The 16,030-nt window shown below is 41.9% G+C and overlaps 1 protein-coding gene across 3 annotated transcripts in view; it reads left to right on the top strand.

Moving 5' to 3' along the window:
• The first annotated feature begins 2,966 nt into the window (after positions 1–2,966).
• The window catches only part of hells (helicase, lymphoid specific), a 51,662-nt gene continuing 38,598 nt past the window's right edge, over positions 2,967–16,030 (top strand). Inside the window, exons 1-11 of one of the 3 annotated variants that reach the window (XM_084321649.1) lie at positions 4,211–4,254; positions 4,687–4,730; positions 4,808–4,905; positions 5,548–5,666; positions 6,170–6,292; positions 6,573–6,614; positions 6,721–6,748; positions 7,924–7,985; positions 9,650–9,691; positions 9,892–10,131; positions 13,207–13,389. In XM_084321649.1, the coding sequence (XP_084177775.1) occupies positions 4,717–4,730; positions 4,808–4,905; positions 5,548–5,666; positions 6,170–6,292; positions 6,573–6,614; positions 6,721–6,748; positions 7,924–7,985; positions 9,650–9,691; positions 9,892–10,131; positions 13,207–13,389 (951 nt within the window). In that variant the 5' untranslated portion in view covers positions 4,211–4,254; positions 4,687–4,716. Of the gene's footprint in view, positions 3,166–4,190; positions 4,255–4,686; positions 4,731–4,807; positions 4,906–5,547; positions 5,667–6,169; positions 6,293–6,572; positions 6,615–6,720; positions 6,749–7,923; positions 7,986–9,649; positions 9,692–9,891; positions 10,132–13,206; positions 13,390–16,030 lie in introns of those variants that run through there. The other 2 variants (XM_084321650.1, XM_084321651.1) reach the window with 2 other exon arrangements.

The raw sequence follows: 16,030 nt of genomic DNA, 5'->3' as shown, positions 1-16,030 counted from the left end.
GGGCTACTTTTCCGTAAAAGTATTGTTGCAAAGTGTATGTGTAAATCATTGAACTAGGGGGTGGATCCCAAAATCTTCTCCGACTCTTCTTCTTCTTCTTGTGAATTTCCGGCAGTCTAGACACCTTCCGGCGTATTGCTGCCTAACTGTTCAATCTTCTTACAAGTTCTCTTCTCCTTCTACTTTACCGCCATCTACTGGAATCCTTCATCCCCTACATTGTCCAATGGAGTGCAGCTAATGCTGCTACTTCCTGACTGAGCTCCCCTCTGCGAGACACTCCTTGCCCCCTGCGGCCTTGTTCTGGACTCCTTGGTCCCTCACAACCCCCCTTATCCAATTCCCTAACCACCTCCTCCCATTTTAGACCTTCCATTCCCAAATGTTGAACCGCTATCCTAACAATCATCTTTACTCTATCTGTTCTACCCTTAATCTCTGCCGTAACATTAACTACCCCTGCCACGAAGGCCACAATACTACATTTCTCCTCCCATACCCTCTCTCTATCCTCCTGCTCTACCCTCTCTGCCAAATGTCCTTCTCCAAACCCCTGCACCCTATCTTGACTTCCCTGTCCTACCCTCCTAGCCGCCTCTGCATACGATAACTTACCCTCCCTTCTCACTCTCTGAACCACAACCTCCCTCTTCATCACCTCACAACCCCTAAAGGCTACACTATATGCTCCCCACCACAACTACAACACTTCCGCTTCACTCCCTCTCCACACTTCCCATAGTCATGCTCCCCGCCACACCTAGCACACCTCTGTCCCTTCCTACATGAAATGGCTATATGGCCAAACTCCTGACACCTGTAACACCTCAGAGGACTCAGAACAAACTCCCTAACCCTATACACCATATACCCTACAAACACCTCACTTGGAACAACCTCACCTTCAAACTTAATCACTACCGTCTCTGTCTCTATCCTATCTGCACTCTTAACTTTCCCATTACGCACGTCTCTCCTTAAATCTCCCAGCTGCTCTACGCTAACCTCAATTGGAATCCCAGAAATCACCCCCTTACACCCACCATCCCTTTTCTCCCCTACTCTCAGGGACGTGCACAGGACTTCAGAGGGGCAGGTGCTCAAAGGCAGAAAAGGGCACTATACTTGTGTGTATATATTAACCAAGCGCGCGTAGCGCGCAAGCCCGATTTTTAAGGGTGATCAAATATTGAATATTGAACTATAATAATCAGTGCAGGAGCTCACTTATCCTTGAAAGACACTTTTATCACTGACTTAAAAGGCCCATACATCTCCATAAATGTTCAGGGGGGAGGGAATAAGTGCTTACTACAGACCCCAAGAAGTGCTGTATATTCTGTATTGTTTAATATAAATGCATTTTTTATTCCAATCCCGATTTGTATTTGAGATTCCCAAATCCCATCGGACTTGACTTCTTCGTGTCCCTCAATGAGTGTAATACCAGCATTCAACTGTATGCGCCACAGCGGTTTCTATCATCATCATCATCACCACCCACGCTATGCATAAAATATATGTCCGCGGAGAGGCACACTGAGGAGGCTGTGCAAACTGCAATGGAATATGGGGCATCTCTCTCTCTTTACCTAATATTTTTATTCTATCCTGACATTTTTCAGTTGGAAGGGCAGTCTATATGCGTAACCCAAAAAAAAAATATATATATATATATATATATATATATATATATATATATATATATATTTTTTTTTTCAAAAAGGGCACTTTTTTGATGAGGCTCAAAAAGGCAGGTGCTCAAGCACCCCTTGGCCTCTATATATACATTCACTTTGCCAATGCTCTTCATTCCCCTTGCCTTCTCTACCTGCTCTAAACTCACACACCCTATAAACAAATTCCCATCCCCCAACACCCTTCCGTACCTCACCTAACTGTGCTTCAATGAGTTTGGACAGCTGACCCTGCTCTACATCCCTAACTCCCACTCCTCCCTCAAACCGCACCATACATTGATTCAACCCTTCTGCAAAACCCTTTCCTCTACCCTCATCCTCTGACCCACTCAAGCTATCTCCCCTCTCTTTCTTCCTCTTACTCCCCTTCCCCTCACTTGCCTCACTCTTCTTCTCCACCTTCGTCCACCCTTCTCCCCCACTCTCTTCCCCACTACACTCCATATCGTCACCACCCGACCCCTTACCCTTGCCCTGGCTATTCTCACCCCCATCGCTGTCGTTCCTCTCCTCCTCGAGATATCTCTCCATGAGCAATGCCCACTCCTTGAAACTCCACTTGTGTATCAAGTCCTCACTGAACTTGTTCAAATTTTCGTCAATCCAAAACCCCGGATTCTCTTCCATGGGCCGGGGCCAATCACTACATGTAAAGGTTTCATACTGTGATCTGTACGCCTCCCACCACCGCTCACTCCCCTTCGAGTCATTGATTGATTGATTGAAAACTTTATTAACAGATTGCAGAATGGGTACAGTACAGTACAGCTCAATACATACAATTGTTAAGGGGATGCAGACCAGAGAAAGACTTTCGTCTTCGATCAATCTCCTAATCCTAAACGACTCTGACTCTATCTCCAATGAAGTCTTCTTCTTTTTCTTTAGGCATCTTGTTTCGAGTCAGCTTTCCAGTTAAATCAACGCAGCTCCGCCCTTCTCCGACTCAACTCGCGGGAAATAATAATAAGATGGATTTCAGACATAATTATATCTGGGGGATATTTTTGTATTTGAATTGTTTAACGTATTCCTGAAATATAGGATTGTTTCCTTCTAATTTTAATCTTATTTTTTTTTTATGAAAGGACCATAGAAACATTTAATATAGTATATGCAGTTTCTTACAAAATACGACAATATCTACACTCTGAAGTAACGCACCCCTATTTTATACGAGTAGTGGTTTCGTCCAAATGGCGCGAAATCGAGAAAGTCCTCCCACAACAGCACGCGTTGATTCTTGCAGGCTTGCCGTTGCAGAGACTAGTGTGTTTTCTCCATGTATAAAAAAATATTTTAAAAGTCAGTGTCTTGCATTCATGGTCCATTGCTTGGGAACATTTGTTTTGCGTAACAACGTGCTAACATTACTGTAAAACAACTTAGTGTAGTGTCTCCGGGAAAGTATTTTTTCTTTGAAGTTAAACCGAAACTCAACTGAACGACTGGTAACTATGAGTTGGTGAGTTGAATTGTTAGATTACAAGACTAATTTCCATTTTTAAAATATATACATTTAACTAACTCATTGTATGTTTAAAATGATGCACTATAGCGTTAACGTTACCCCGTTATGTTGTATCCCACAGCATTTGGTCGAGTATATTGTAGAGGAGCTGCACGTTGCAGCAGGGATAGGATTATGTTTATATTAACCAGGAATACATATACAGACAGTATACCACCTTTGGCAGAACATGGTTCACTTCTGTGCAGTGGTAGGTTACCGGTACGTAAGGTATATAACACTGGACAATCACGATATTCCTGTCCCGTCTGTAACATGTTTGCAAGGTCGAGTCGAGTAATACACAAAATAATGCTTTCTAAAATGACCAATACAACGAATTATTTGTTTGTCACCACATGACAAGTTGACAACCGTTGTTTTGCACATAGCAACGGCTGTTTTTGGTCAAACAAGGACGACAAAATGGGCATTATAAACGGTATGTGTATTATTGTAAACATGTGGTTTTATGACTGGGGATTCTAGCTGTGCGTCCTTGGCAAGGGTGATGGCCCCAGACAAAGCGATGTACAACGGAGCATAATGTATACAAATGCAGTTTAGGTTCGTGTTTGTGTTTTCAATGACTTGTCGGTCGGTGGCCATAACGTTACGTTACGTGGTAAGTGTTCGAATCGATACTATGACCACTGCACTTCCGCGTTACATTGAGCTCATCATGGGGGAGAGAGCGGGGCGAGAAAATGAATGCATGTGGATGAGAGCCTTGACATTAAGTTATTGCAATTGGTCGCTCCGTGTTCAGGAGACTCGGGCGTATAAAAGTATATTGGATCATGTCTCCCGCAGACGGCACCCCCATAGCCGTAGCTATGGGGAGCCTTAATACCAAGGCTCTCATCCACACATTCATGCATTTCTCCCCCCCCCGCTCTCTGCCGCGATTTCAAAATACCGGAAGTGTTGCGGTGGTCTATACATTCATCCCCACTAGGGGGCAGAGCATGCAAGTGACTAATCCAGCACCGACACAGAAGAAGACACACAGAACATTTCCTTGCCAGACGATATAAAATCAATGTAAGATAGTCTTTGATATAAAAAAAATTGCCCACAATTATTAAACGGTGTGCCGAGCATTTCCGCACCTCCATTTATATACTTGGTTCTTTCTAACTAATCGTGACGAGAACGGGAGGATACACGAAACCCGTGGCTGATGCCGGGATGATGCTATTGCTAACATAATGTTACCTGATGATGATGCAGTAACGTTACAGAATAGGGTTTCTGAGAGAGCTAACATAATAAACGGTCAATTAGAAAATGCGATGACCTCAGCCTAAGGGGATATTCTTGAGATGGGGGTATACTTTCTCCTTCAATGTCGATACGATTACTGGGGAAGAAAGCTCATTTCAAACTGGCATTCTCTGGTTGTCACCCATTTGGTGTTTGTATACACATTCATGACATCTGGTTTTGATAGTTGTTCATGTTCACACTTCACAGTATTGGACTGTCCAAGACCACAGAAATCAAATGGATTCTAAAAAGTAGGTAGTATTACACTCTTACTGCTTGCACGAGTTTCAACAATTCGTCTAAAGTAGTCTTGTTTTGTTTGTGAAAGCATAAAGGAAGAACCTCGAAGTACATCCCCCAATTGTCCCAAGCCAGACGAATCCGAGGAACCACTTGGTACCACCATGGAGACTGCTTCTGCAAATGGTATAGTCACTTCAGCAAGCTAATGAATTGTGTTGATGTGAAAGGTGTTCTTGCATGTGTTCTTACAAGTCTGTGCATATTTGCTCAAACTTGCAACATGTAATCACACACCTACTTGATTGTTGTAATATACTCCGGTAAGAAAGACTATTTATATACAAGAGAACTATATTTCCTGTCAACCATTTCATTAGCAAACATTGCAACAGGAAATAAACTTGGGTCTTTTTACAATGTTACTGTTGTAATTTTTTTTAACAATCTATAGCTGTAATTTAAAACACTTGTCACTATCATCATCCTTGGGTGAATTTTCAACAGATGCGTTACCATGGAAATGCCATCTACCTCTCCACAGCAGCTTTATCAAATAAGAGAAGAGCACACAAGTAAATGTTTTATGAAAGTGAATTTTTTTCTGAATTGGGGCCAGTTTTCTTGTTCGTCTTTCTCACCAGACTGTATAATAATATTACTATGAAAATCAAGGAGGTTTGCTTGTTGTGAGTGGAGGTTGCGAAAATACGAGCAAACTCGTACCTAAGGAAATTGTATGGCATTGCGGTATATGCTCCGGCTTATTTCCACCTAGTTTTTGGCACACGGCAAGTTGACCGTCACACTCTTTATTTATGTTTGCAGGTGCCAGTGTGAAGACTGAGGATGAGGTGTCGGGAGTTATCATCACTAAAGAGATGGAAGAAGAGGAGAAGCAGTTGATGGAGGAAGGGGAGAGAAAAGAGAAGGAGATGCTGGACATGGTAGTTTCCCCTCAGAATCACTTTATTCACCAAATACAACCCCTCCTCAGAATCACTTTATTCACCAAATACAACCCGTCCTCAGAATCACTTTATTCACCAAATACAACCCCTCCTCAGAATCACTTTTATTCACCAAATACAACCCCTGAATCACTTCATTCACCAAATACAATACGTTAACATAAGAACTTACAACAACACACATTTCAAGAAATACCATAAATTCACAGGACCATGAGAACGTACAACAACCCACATATTTTCAAAACGGGACAACTCGACACTACAGCGCACAGGGACTGCACACAGACACCGTATAGACTACTGTATATTCATCACACTTGATACATTCGGTGATGTGTACAACAGAATCTGTAATCACTTCTCAAAATAGCTGCTTATGCAATTTTCCCGGCCGACGTATTGGATACGCGAATCTTTTCATTGTAGTGTAAGGACAGTAATTTTATGTCTGTAAAATTTGCTTCCCTCACCACCAGGCGCGAGAGTCTTGGGAGAGGGAATCTCATGAGATGCGGTTCAAGAGGTTGCAACACCTGCTTGAGAAGAGCAACATCTACTCTAAATTCCTGTTGACTAAAATGGAGCAGCAGCAACAGGAGGTATGTCTGTGTACCAAATAGTTAATCTTAATGATTTATTTATTTATCTTTTTGACCATCGGTTTTCCTCAAATGCTTCTTTACAGGCCACAGAACGGTCTCTTGCTAGTCTGGTGCATTGATTTGAAATGAGTGTAGGCATTTTGGGAATGGGTCAAATGTTAATTTGGTAATGGATTTTGTTATCTGGTTTGATTGTGCTTGTAAAATAAACTAAAACATTAAAGGTATAGGTCGGACAACAAGGAAACTAATTTTGTGATTGTGTCAACACTTTCAGGAAAAAGTCAGGAAAGAGAGACTGGAGAAGAGAGTCAATAAGGTGGGGGAAGTTTCCAATGATTACAAAAATATATTGTGCTTTCAATTTAGGCTTTACTCACTGGCTAACCTTATTTAATCAACCTTCATTATTTTATGAATTGCAGGAGACTGGTGGCAAATCACCTGGGAAAGGTAAGCATGCCATAGATTAGGGAAGGGTATTAGAAAAGGTAAGCATGTCATGGAGTAGGGTACGGTATTAGAAAGGTAAGCATGCCATAGATTAGGGTACGGTATTAGAAAGGTAAGCATGCCATAGATTAGGGTACGGTATTAGAAAGGTAAGCATGCTATATATTAGGGTACGGTATTAGAAAGGTAAGCATGCCATATATTAGGGTATTAGAATACAGGTGGGTAGTGCAGAGTGTGGTCTGTGGTTACCGTAATTCCTCCAATAGTAACCCCGGCTTGTATTTGTTTCAACTGTAGCGGGTACCAGGCTTGTATTAGGAGGAGGCCTGTATAAGAGGGAGGCCTATATTTCAAATTTTCAAACGGATCATAATGAATAAATCAACGTTTTGTGTCAGTTTGAACCCAGTAAAATGTACTGGGTTCATTTATTGAAACCAAGTACTGTATGAAATAGTAAACAGTGCAATTACAGGTGGTCACTGGTAATTTCAACGTTTTCAAAGTGAAATCAAGTAACTAGCTCAGTATGCAGCTCAGTATTAGTAACCCGGCTTGTATTAGGAGGCCGGCTTATAATTGCTTAGCTCAAGAGCGCACCCGGCCATTAATAGAGACCCGGCTTGTATTTGAGACCCGGTTACTATTAGAGGAATTACGGTATGTCATTGGGGTTATCAGAATATACCGTATACGTTTGCCATTTTCAAATATTTATTGGACTGTGTGATCACTATTGCCAACATGTTTCAGTTAAAATATTTATTGGACTATGTGATCAGTATCACCAACATCTCTTAGTTAAAATATTTATTGAACTATGTGATCAGTTATTGGACTATGATTGGACCAACATGTTCAGCATTTGCCTTCATCAGGGTGTGATGTATGATTCTTAGAAAATGCATGATTTTTCAATTCGCAGAGTTTATATTTTTGCCATGCTCTTAATCGAACAAGGATACACAGCGTCATAGATGCAAAACCTATGCAGAGCTCCTAGTGAATGAGTTGGTGACATCACTGGTCATATACATACACCTTTGCATCTAAGAATCATGCACATTCCTAGAATACCCCATAGTCAATCATAATGCAGTATTTGACCGATCCATGCCATATCAATTTATATGCTCACCCCATCCCTTTTTTCCTGCTCCATTATTTTCCAGCAGAGAGAAAGAAACGAGGGAGGGAGGAGGACTACAAAATAGCTGACGTCATTTCTAGAGAAGTAAGTCCTTGTGTCTATAGAAGTAAGTCCATGTGTCTATAGAACAGTGTTTCCCCTACCATTGCCTTAATCACAGTAACGTTGGCGAGCTAGCTAAATTATACATAAATCGGTTTTCATATAAATCAATCTTCACTAAGACAATAAAATGGTGGTGCGGCACGGTCTACGGAGACGCAGAAAAAACCTACCAAATCCATTCCGAGACTGACTAGCGTTGCGTGTGTGCGTGCCTGTCCCAACTCTGGTCTTTGGAAAGTTTGATAGTATTTACTGAGGTTGGCCAGATAATGTTGATATTTAAACTTAAAAAATAATTATACAGAGAGAAGCTTCAGCAAGTAGAAAACGCTGCTGACCGACAAAAGAGAATCCCTCATTGAGGAAAACAAAGGCCTATCCATCATGTATCACAATGGTGATGTCAGCCAGAGATGGGGAGAAGCATGAACCTTTAAAGGACATTTCTTTGAAATAAATTACATTCTTTTAAACAAATTATTTCGTATTTAATTATTATTTAGTTATTGCACTGCACTGGCAGTTGAACTGCATTGAACTGAACTTAATTGAAAAAAAGAAACCTCATCATAACCTAACTGGCACTGAACATTGAACTACACTGGCACTGTTTGCAGATGTACTATTATTCAAGTTAGTTAAAACATAATTTTGTATTTTCTTTTGTTAAATCCAAAGGAAAAAATATTAAATCAGAGAAATCCGAAAACGGGAAAATTAAAAACGGAGAAACCTGAAAACAGGAAAATTCATATCCGAAAACAGGAAAAGATAAAACAGATTTCATAGGGCCCTAGTTAAGGTGAGTTAACTGAAAATCTGCTCCGCTCTGATAAACTGACTCTTTGGTCAGAGCGTCCAGTGTGCACTCAGAATTTCCGAACAACTTGAGTGCACTCGCTCTGACACTGGTTGTAAATAGTTATGAGTGTATGTGCCTCCCTCAGTGTTTCCCATTAATGACCTAGACTGATACATTGCCAATAGGGATGTATCAGTAGTATTGGCAGTGGTAGTAGTCGTAATAGTAATCCAGTATATTTTTATATTTTCTAAAAAATAAACCAGTTCAACACAGGTAACCACTTTTGCTTAATTTCTTTGATGGCTCAAATGTATGCTCTAGTCCAGTGGTTCTCAAACCTCTCCTCGAGGCACCCCAGCCGTTCCATATATTTGTTAAATTCCATCACCAGCACACCTGATTCAACTAATAAAGGGCTTGTTAAGTTGAATCAGGTGTGCTGGTGGTGGAATTTAACAAATGCATGGAATGGCTGGGGTGCTCCGAGGAGAGGATTGGGAAGCACTGCAATCTAGTCGATTTTGTGTTTTGAGCACAAAGTTCATCATAGATCTGGCCTCTTTATTCTCAAAGTGCACCAGATTGATGCATTTAACTTACATTTTTTTTAAGTTAAATTTAACCCCCCCCCCCTGAAAATAGTCCTAGGGGAAACACTGGAATTAAGTCCTTGTGTCTATAAAAGTAAGTCCTTGTGTCTATAGAAGTAAGTCTTCGTGTCTATAGAAGTAAGTCCTTGTGTCTATAGAAGTAAGTCCTTGTGTCTATAGAAGTAAGTCTTCGTGTCTATAGGAGTAAGTCCTAGAATCTAATATCTTGTGCTTCTAAATCTTCTCAGGAAATCATGTCTAAGGCAAAGAAAGCTAAAGTGGAGGAAGAGGTAAATGAGAATTTTTTCTAATGTTTATTTCATATTGATGATGATGGGCAACTATTAGACTAAAGACGGATGCAGCACATCATCTCACATCACTGTTCATATTCAGACAACTTTATTGATCCCACGTGGGGCAATTCATTTGTACCTTTGCACAAGTAACAAAACATTTGAATGACAACAACATTCCATGATGTACACAGTCCAGTTCACAGGAGGATCTGCCCGACTCCAAGAAGCTTGAGTCGGAGGACATCGAGAAGATGAGCGACTCCAACACAGACATCAAGGGCCGTCTGACGGAGGCCGTGCGGGACAGTGGCAAGCGCCTGCTGCACCCTACCAGGACGTTCAACGGCCAGCCTGTCCCTGCCCAGCAGCCCAGGCTCTTCACCGGGGGCATCATGAGGTGGTACCAGATCGAGGGCATCGAGTGGTTGAGGGTGAGGCTTCCATTTAGACTAGGGGTGTAACGATCTTAGTTTTTTTCAGTTTTAACAGGTGGTATGGCTACTGCTATTAGCATACTGTTTAAAGAGGCAGTTCATGTTTTCCCCCTTAAAGGAACTCTAACATTTTGGGAAATTAGCTTAGTTAGACAAGAAGATGCATACCTTTTTTGTCTCTCTGCATGCATTAGACTTAGGGAACGCCTGGACCGTTAGCCTAGCTTAGCTTCATCACTGGAAGTGGGTCATACATTTACCCGAGTTCCCAAACGGTCACAAATACACTCCAAATACAACTACAAAACGTTCCTGTAAACATGTTGTGACTGTTTATTTACCACGTGGAGAGAAAAAAAAAATTGTATTAGACATTTCCGTTTTCTAAGCAGATATACTCTGAAATCTTTTTTGCCTAACCACTCCTGTCTGGGTGCAGTGATTTCACGTCACCAGTGCTAGGGCTGGGTGATAAAAGATAACGTTAATTATCGTGATAAATTATTTCCTCTAAATAAACACGTGGTCGCAAATTTTAGATATATCTATTTTCCATGCTTGGATATCATGCACACGCACTAACAACCAATCAGGAATAGAGCTACATTACGTGATGACGCGCTCACGCACCACAGCAGTCCATGTGCTACTGTTTTGTTTCGTTATCATTCTGAGGAGATTAGCTTAGTTAGGAAAATGAACGAAAATTCGAGCAACAGTGAAGGAGACGACAACCCTATGGCCACCGCAAGCCTTAGCTCAAATGTAGAAGAAATTGTAAATAAGAGGTGTTTCAACGTCAGCAGTATGGACACATTTTGTGTTTCTAAAGTCAGACTAGTATCGGCAGTGTTCGGTGCAAAATGTGTCGAAGACCGGTGCTAACCAAAACGCGTCTATTCGAATCCTAACGCATGTATGTTTCCACGTTCGCGTTTTGCGCTCTGATTGGCCACTGCCGTTTCTGGTCGCGCCAATCGTGTGACTGCAAGTTCTTTCGCCGGTTAAGCTTAGGCACTCTTTCGTAGTTGGTTAAGGTTAGAGGTTGGCGATAGAACGCCAGCCCTGATTCCAAACTCCAAACTCTAACCTTAACCAACTAGGCGTTAGGTAGTTTGCTGCTGGTCGAGGCGGAAATGGGCGCGTCACGCGATTGGGCGCACGCGTCACATGACCAGAAACGTCAGTGGCCAATCAGATCGCACCAGAAACGGCAGTGGCCAATTCGCAAAACGCGAAAACCGGAAGCATACATGCGTTAGGATTCGAATAGACGCAACCAAAACGGGTAACACGACAAACATGTTCCAGCAGGGGTTCCCAAACTTTTTAGGCCGCGACCCCCAAATAACGGTGTCAGAGAGCCGCGACCCCCACTATTATAGGAGGTAAAAAATAAATTATAAATGGAAATGTATGGTTGAAACATGCAAACGTTCAAACGCACACACTAATAAGCATTGGAGGCTTTTAACCAGGGCCGGACTGCGGAAATCATTCAGGCCATGAAATATAGTGCAAAATATAGCCCCAGTCAGGCCACTTTTTAAGCAGGGGGTCTGGGGGTCCCCCACCAGGACATGTTTTGTTACAAAGACTTCATTTCCTGCATTCTGGTGCAGGAATCTTTTTATTTGTACCCTTTAAATGCCAGTGTTTGTGATGGCATCACAAATTATTGTTAAAAAACAGGCTAGCATATATATGTATGATTAGCAACAACACTGATTTTGATGGATTTTCAGTTTTTTTGTAATGTCAGATTGAAAAAAATACAATCTTTTAATTCAACTTCAGCCCTGATCATAACACCACATATTCATTTTATAATTCTAACCCTTTAAATGCCAGTGTGTGTGATGGCATATATTTGCAATATATCAAATGCAAAGTAGATTTTTTTGGGGGGTATTATTACAGGCTAGCATGTGTCATGCGCCTCCACCAATCACATGCGGCTCCCTTTGTGTGTGAGAGCAAGAGAGATTTTTATTTTATTTAACCTTTATTTTACCAGGTAGTCACTTGAGATCAAATTGTGAGTTGCAGTGATCTCCTGGTTGTTCCCCACCTAGGTTATCTAACTATTGCGCTGCTGCAACTAGAAACACTGGCCTGGCCTGCTTCTAAGTTCAGTGGCCTGACTGCATACATATATTTTTTTTTTGATTTTTCTTTCTTTTTTTTAATCATCTGGCGACATACAAAAATGTGAAAAGTGAAAGTAACATAAAACAAAATACCCTATACTTACTATATCTAACAAAAGTGGCAAAAGGGAAAACAAAGAAAACAAAACGCAATATACTTACTACTTAACACTACACAATGTCTAAATATGCAAATGCTTACTACTTCCACTACAAGCAATCCCAACACGTTTTCAAAAGGATTCCCGTTACCTTCACTGTAACTCCGCCAACTCAAGACTGACTTCCCTGGGCCAAAGCAGCTCTCTTGTATCCCATAGCCCCTCCCACTAGGCTTCAAACAGGATGTACATAACAAACACATTAACAAATTCCTACACACAAAATATATAGCCCCCACTATATCACACATACTTTCCAACTGTTTTAATTAAAGATAATCAAGTAAATGGTACAATACCAAATGATACAATAATGTCGCTCACGCGACCCTGGTCTCGCGCCAACCCCTCATTTAACCTGGCGGAAATGTGCGCCTCTGTTTGGCCAACACGTCAGCCTAGGAAGTGCCGGAGAAGCGCAGAGGCGAATGCATCGTGAGTGAATAAATGTGTATGTGATGTGATTAATGAACGTAGCACTCCCAAGCTGTCATTCTGCTATGACAATGGAAAAGGAATGGATGATTGTGAGAATTCTGACATTTGGACATACTAAGAAAGGAGGAAATGACAGGAGGGAATGTTTGGTGTGTGTATGCGTTGCTCCGCGGCGTGTGTTTTCATGTGCGCTGTCCGCACTCATTGTATGTCATTCCATGGTATAATGTGGTGCGTGTGTTGTATGTTTGTATGTGCACTGCCCGCAGTCAGTGACTGAGCCGCTTCGTCACAGTGTCTGTTCCTTTTCTTTGTATTTCTAGATGCTGTGGGAGAATGGGATCAATGGGATCCTGGCAGACGAGATGGGCCTGGGAAAGACCATCCAGTGCATCGCCCACATCACCCTGATGATAGACAGGAAGGTGACTGGACCCTTCCTAGTGGTGGCCCCCCTCTCCACTCTGCCCAACTGGGTCAAAGAGTTTGAGCGCTTCGCCCCAGAGGTACTGTATAAAGACCCCTATTGTTATTATAAACCCTTATTTAAACTCGAAAGGCAACTGGGGTTTCCCCCATTTACAGACGTGTTGAGTGTACATACAGACATTTATTTTTTAAATCATAACAATAAGACCAAACAAAATTTGGAGATCAAGGTTTTAAACTGCAACAGAGGGGAGAATCTCCAGCTTTAACTTTTTGAGCGCCACAAGCTTTCCCCATCTGCACTGGCTAGCGCCAGCTTTTCTTGACCATTTTCACGATCTTTGCGGAGCTATTGTATATTATAGCTATGGAGACAATAGTACGGCTCATTTGACACACTATTTCTAGTCCAACATGTAAGTTTGTTTCTACATTCGTTCGTTCACAATTCCAAGCTAAACATTGCCCCGTTTCAATCAAATCCAGGCTGGTTCCCTAGATCGTGAGATAAAGTGTGTTTTGTGCAGTGTAGGGCTGGGCGATTCTTGCTAAAATGTGAATAACGATTTTTCTCTCTAAGAATTGAGATCACGATTCTCTCACGATTCTAATTTTTTTCAATAAAATAATTTAAAAAGTAAAATTTTTTAAGAAAATCGTCATAACTTAGAAATGAGATTGCATTGGTCTATGGATCGTGATTTTTTTTTTTTATTAATTGCCCAGCCCTAGTGCAGCGTATGTGCAAATCTCGTGGCTGCTCGCTTGACACCTATATTATTGCCAGGTCAAAGGTAAACAAACACATGACCTTGTTTCTTCACAAAGCTGGGGGGTGGGCGGGTCGTTTATCCGACGCTGCGTGCATACAAATGCATGTTTTATGATGGAGTTTCGGTAAAGTACACGTAAAACAGACTTTAGCTTTGGTTTAGAGGTACTGCATTTCTCACTTTGAGTCCAAAAGTGTCTTGAATCAGAACAGATCATACATATAACTAGAGCTGCCGCGGTATTGATCTTTTCCTTACCGCACAAATTTGCGAAATATTAATTTTTTTAGTCTACTCTTTATAGCATATAGCCTGCCTCTAGTCTAATGCCGCTTTTCCACTGCATAGTACCTACTCGACTCAACCCGCTTTAGGTACCTGGTACTTCGTTCCTTTTCCACTGCAGGTACTACTCCGTTTGTCTCCGTGGGGATGCAGGCGGGGCCGCTTGTGTACACTGAAAGCTCCGTGAGCATAGCTATGTCCGAGGGCTTGCAGCAAGCCAGAGTTTAACCAATCAATCAGCAAGCCAGAGTTTCAATCAATCAATAACAACATTAACCAGACTCTCGTTGTGTCTATTCTGCTAAAGCTAACGTTACCTCTCATTGTGTCTATTCTACCAAGCAACCCGGGTTTAACCTTACCTCTTGTGTCTGCTGACGTTAGCGTTAGTATTAGGCTAACAACAACAAGCTTAACACGTCAGCGATCTTGTTGTGACACTAAACTCTCCGCTCGGTGGTAAATTGGGTTGATGTCTGTTTTCTTTCATCAATAAATGAGGCAGAATACACAGTGAATCCATCCTTTTTTGTTTATTGCACTTGGTGCTGTTGCAAACAAATCCTGAATGAAATGCATCCTTAGCGAGGCAGTAAAGATGGCGGCTTTCTGCTTTTGTGCAGGAGGCTCCAACTTGTGACGCGTCTCTCTTCTGACCAGTGGTCTGCAGTGTTTCACGTGACTTTTCTGGTACCACTTCTACCCAATAGGGTCGCTTGGAACAGAGTAGGGTATATCTGCAGAGCCGCAAGCCCAACGTCTGGGCGCTACTTTATTATTATTATAAAAAACAGCAGTGATGCGGTATTCAGCCTAACTCTGCGGTGGGCGTGATGCAACAGCGATACCGCGGTAATGCGGTTATCACGGCAGCTCTACATATAACGTTACATTTATAGTCTGCTCGGGCCAGACTAGACGGAGCCGAATAGGTTTCCTCATCGGTCTTTGATTATAGTCCAACATAGTTCATAGTCTGGTGGAAACGCACCTTATCGTCCATAATCATCATCCATATAATCCATTTTGTCCTTTTCATAATATCCAATAGTTCGCTCTAGGCGATCACATTGTCGAACGTGTCCTGCTCAGTGCTGCTCGCAAAGAGTCCCCAGTTGTCTGGGGGCTGTGGCGCTAATGGCCCATGCATGTTCATAAGGTAGGCGATACTGCCACCTGGTGATATTCGATCGGCATTGCAATTCCAACGTAGGTAGCTGTACCAGAATAACTCTTGAGGGCTCCGGCCGAGTGTGTAGAACGGGGATCAAAGGAAAAATATCAAATGATCTAAAAACGGCGGTCAGGTGGCGCTGCGCCGCGCCGGTTTAAACCACATTGCATGCGTGCACGAGTAAAGATAATAATGATGATCTAGCGTGTTTATTGAATTACACAAACGCTGTTTTCGCGTCTTTTCCCTGGAATTACTCGGAAGCAACCAAACTATATTCATATTCAAAACAGAAATGTATGGATGAAAAAAAGAATCTGTTTTTGCACATTGACCAGAAGCAACTCACAGACTCGACGGCGTTATTAGACCCATAGCTATACTATAAAATATAGCTTTATCTCTACAAACTACAACTACGTTTACATGGGGTTAATGGATGGCAAGGAAGGGGTCACTTCCCGGAAGGGGTGTGGCACTCAATGT

Source organism: Notolepis coatsorum (assembly GCF_963971535.1).
Source record: "Notolepis coatsorum genome assembly, chromosome: 9".
Taxonomy (NCBI): domain Eukaryota; kingdom Metazoa; phylum Chordata; class Actinopteri; order Aulopiformes; family Paralepididae; genus Notolepis; species Notolepis coatsorum.
Note: the sequence above shows the minus strand (reverse complement) of the source record. Positions and strands in the feature narration are given on the sequence as shown.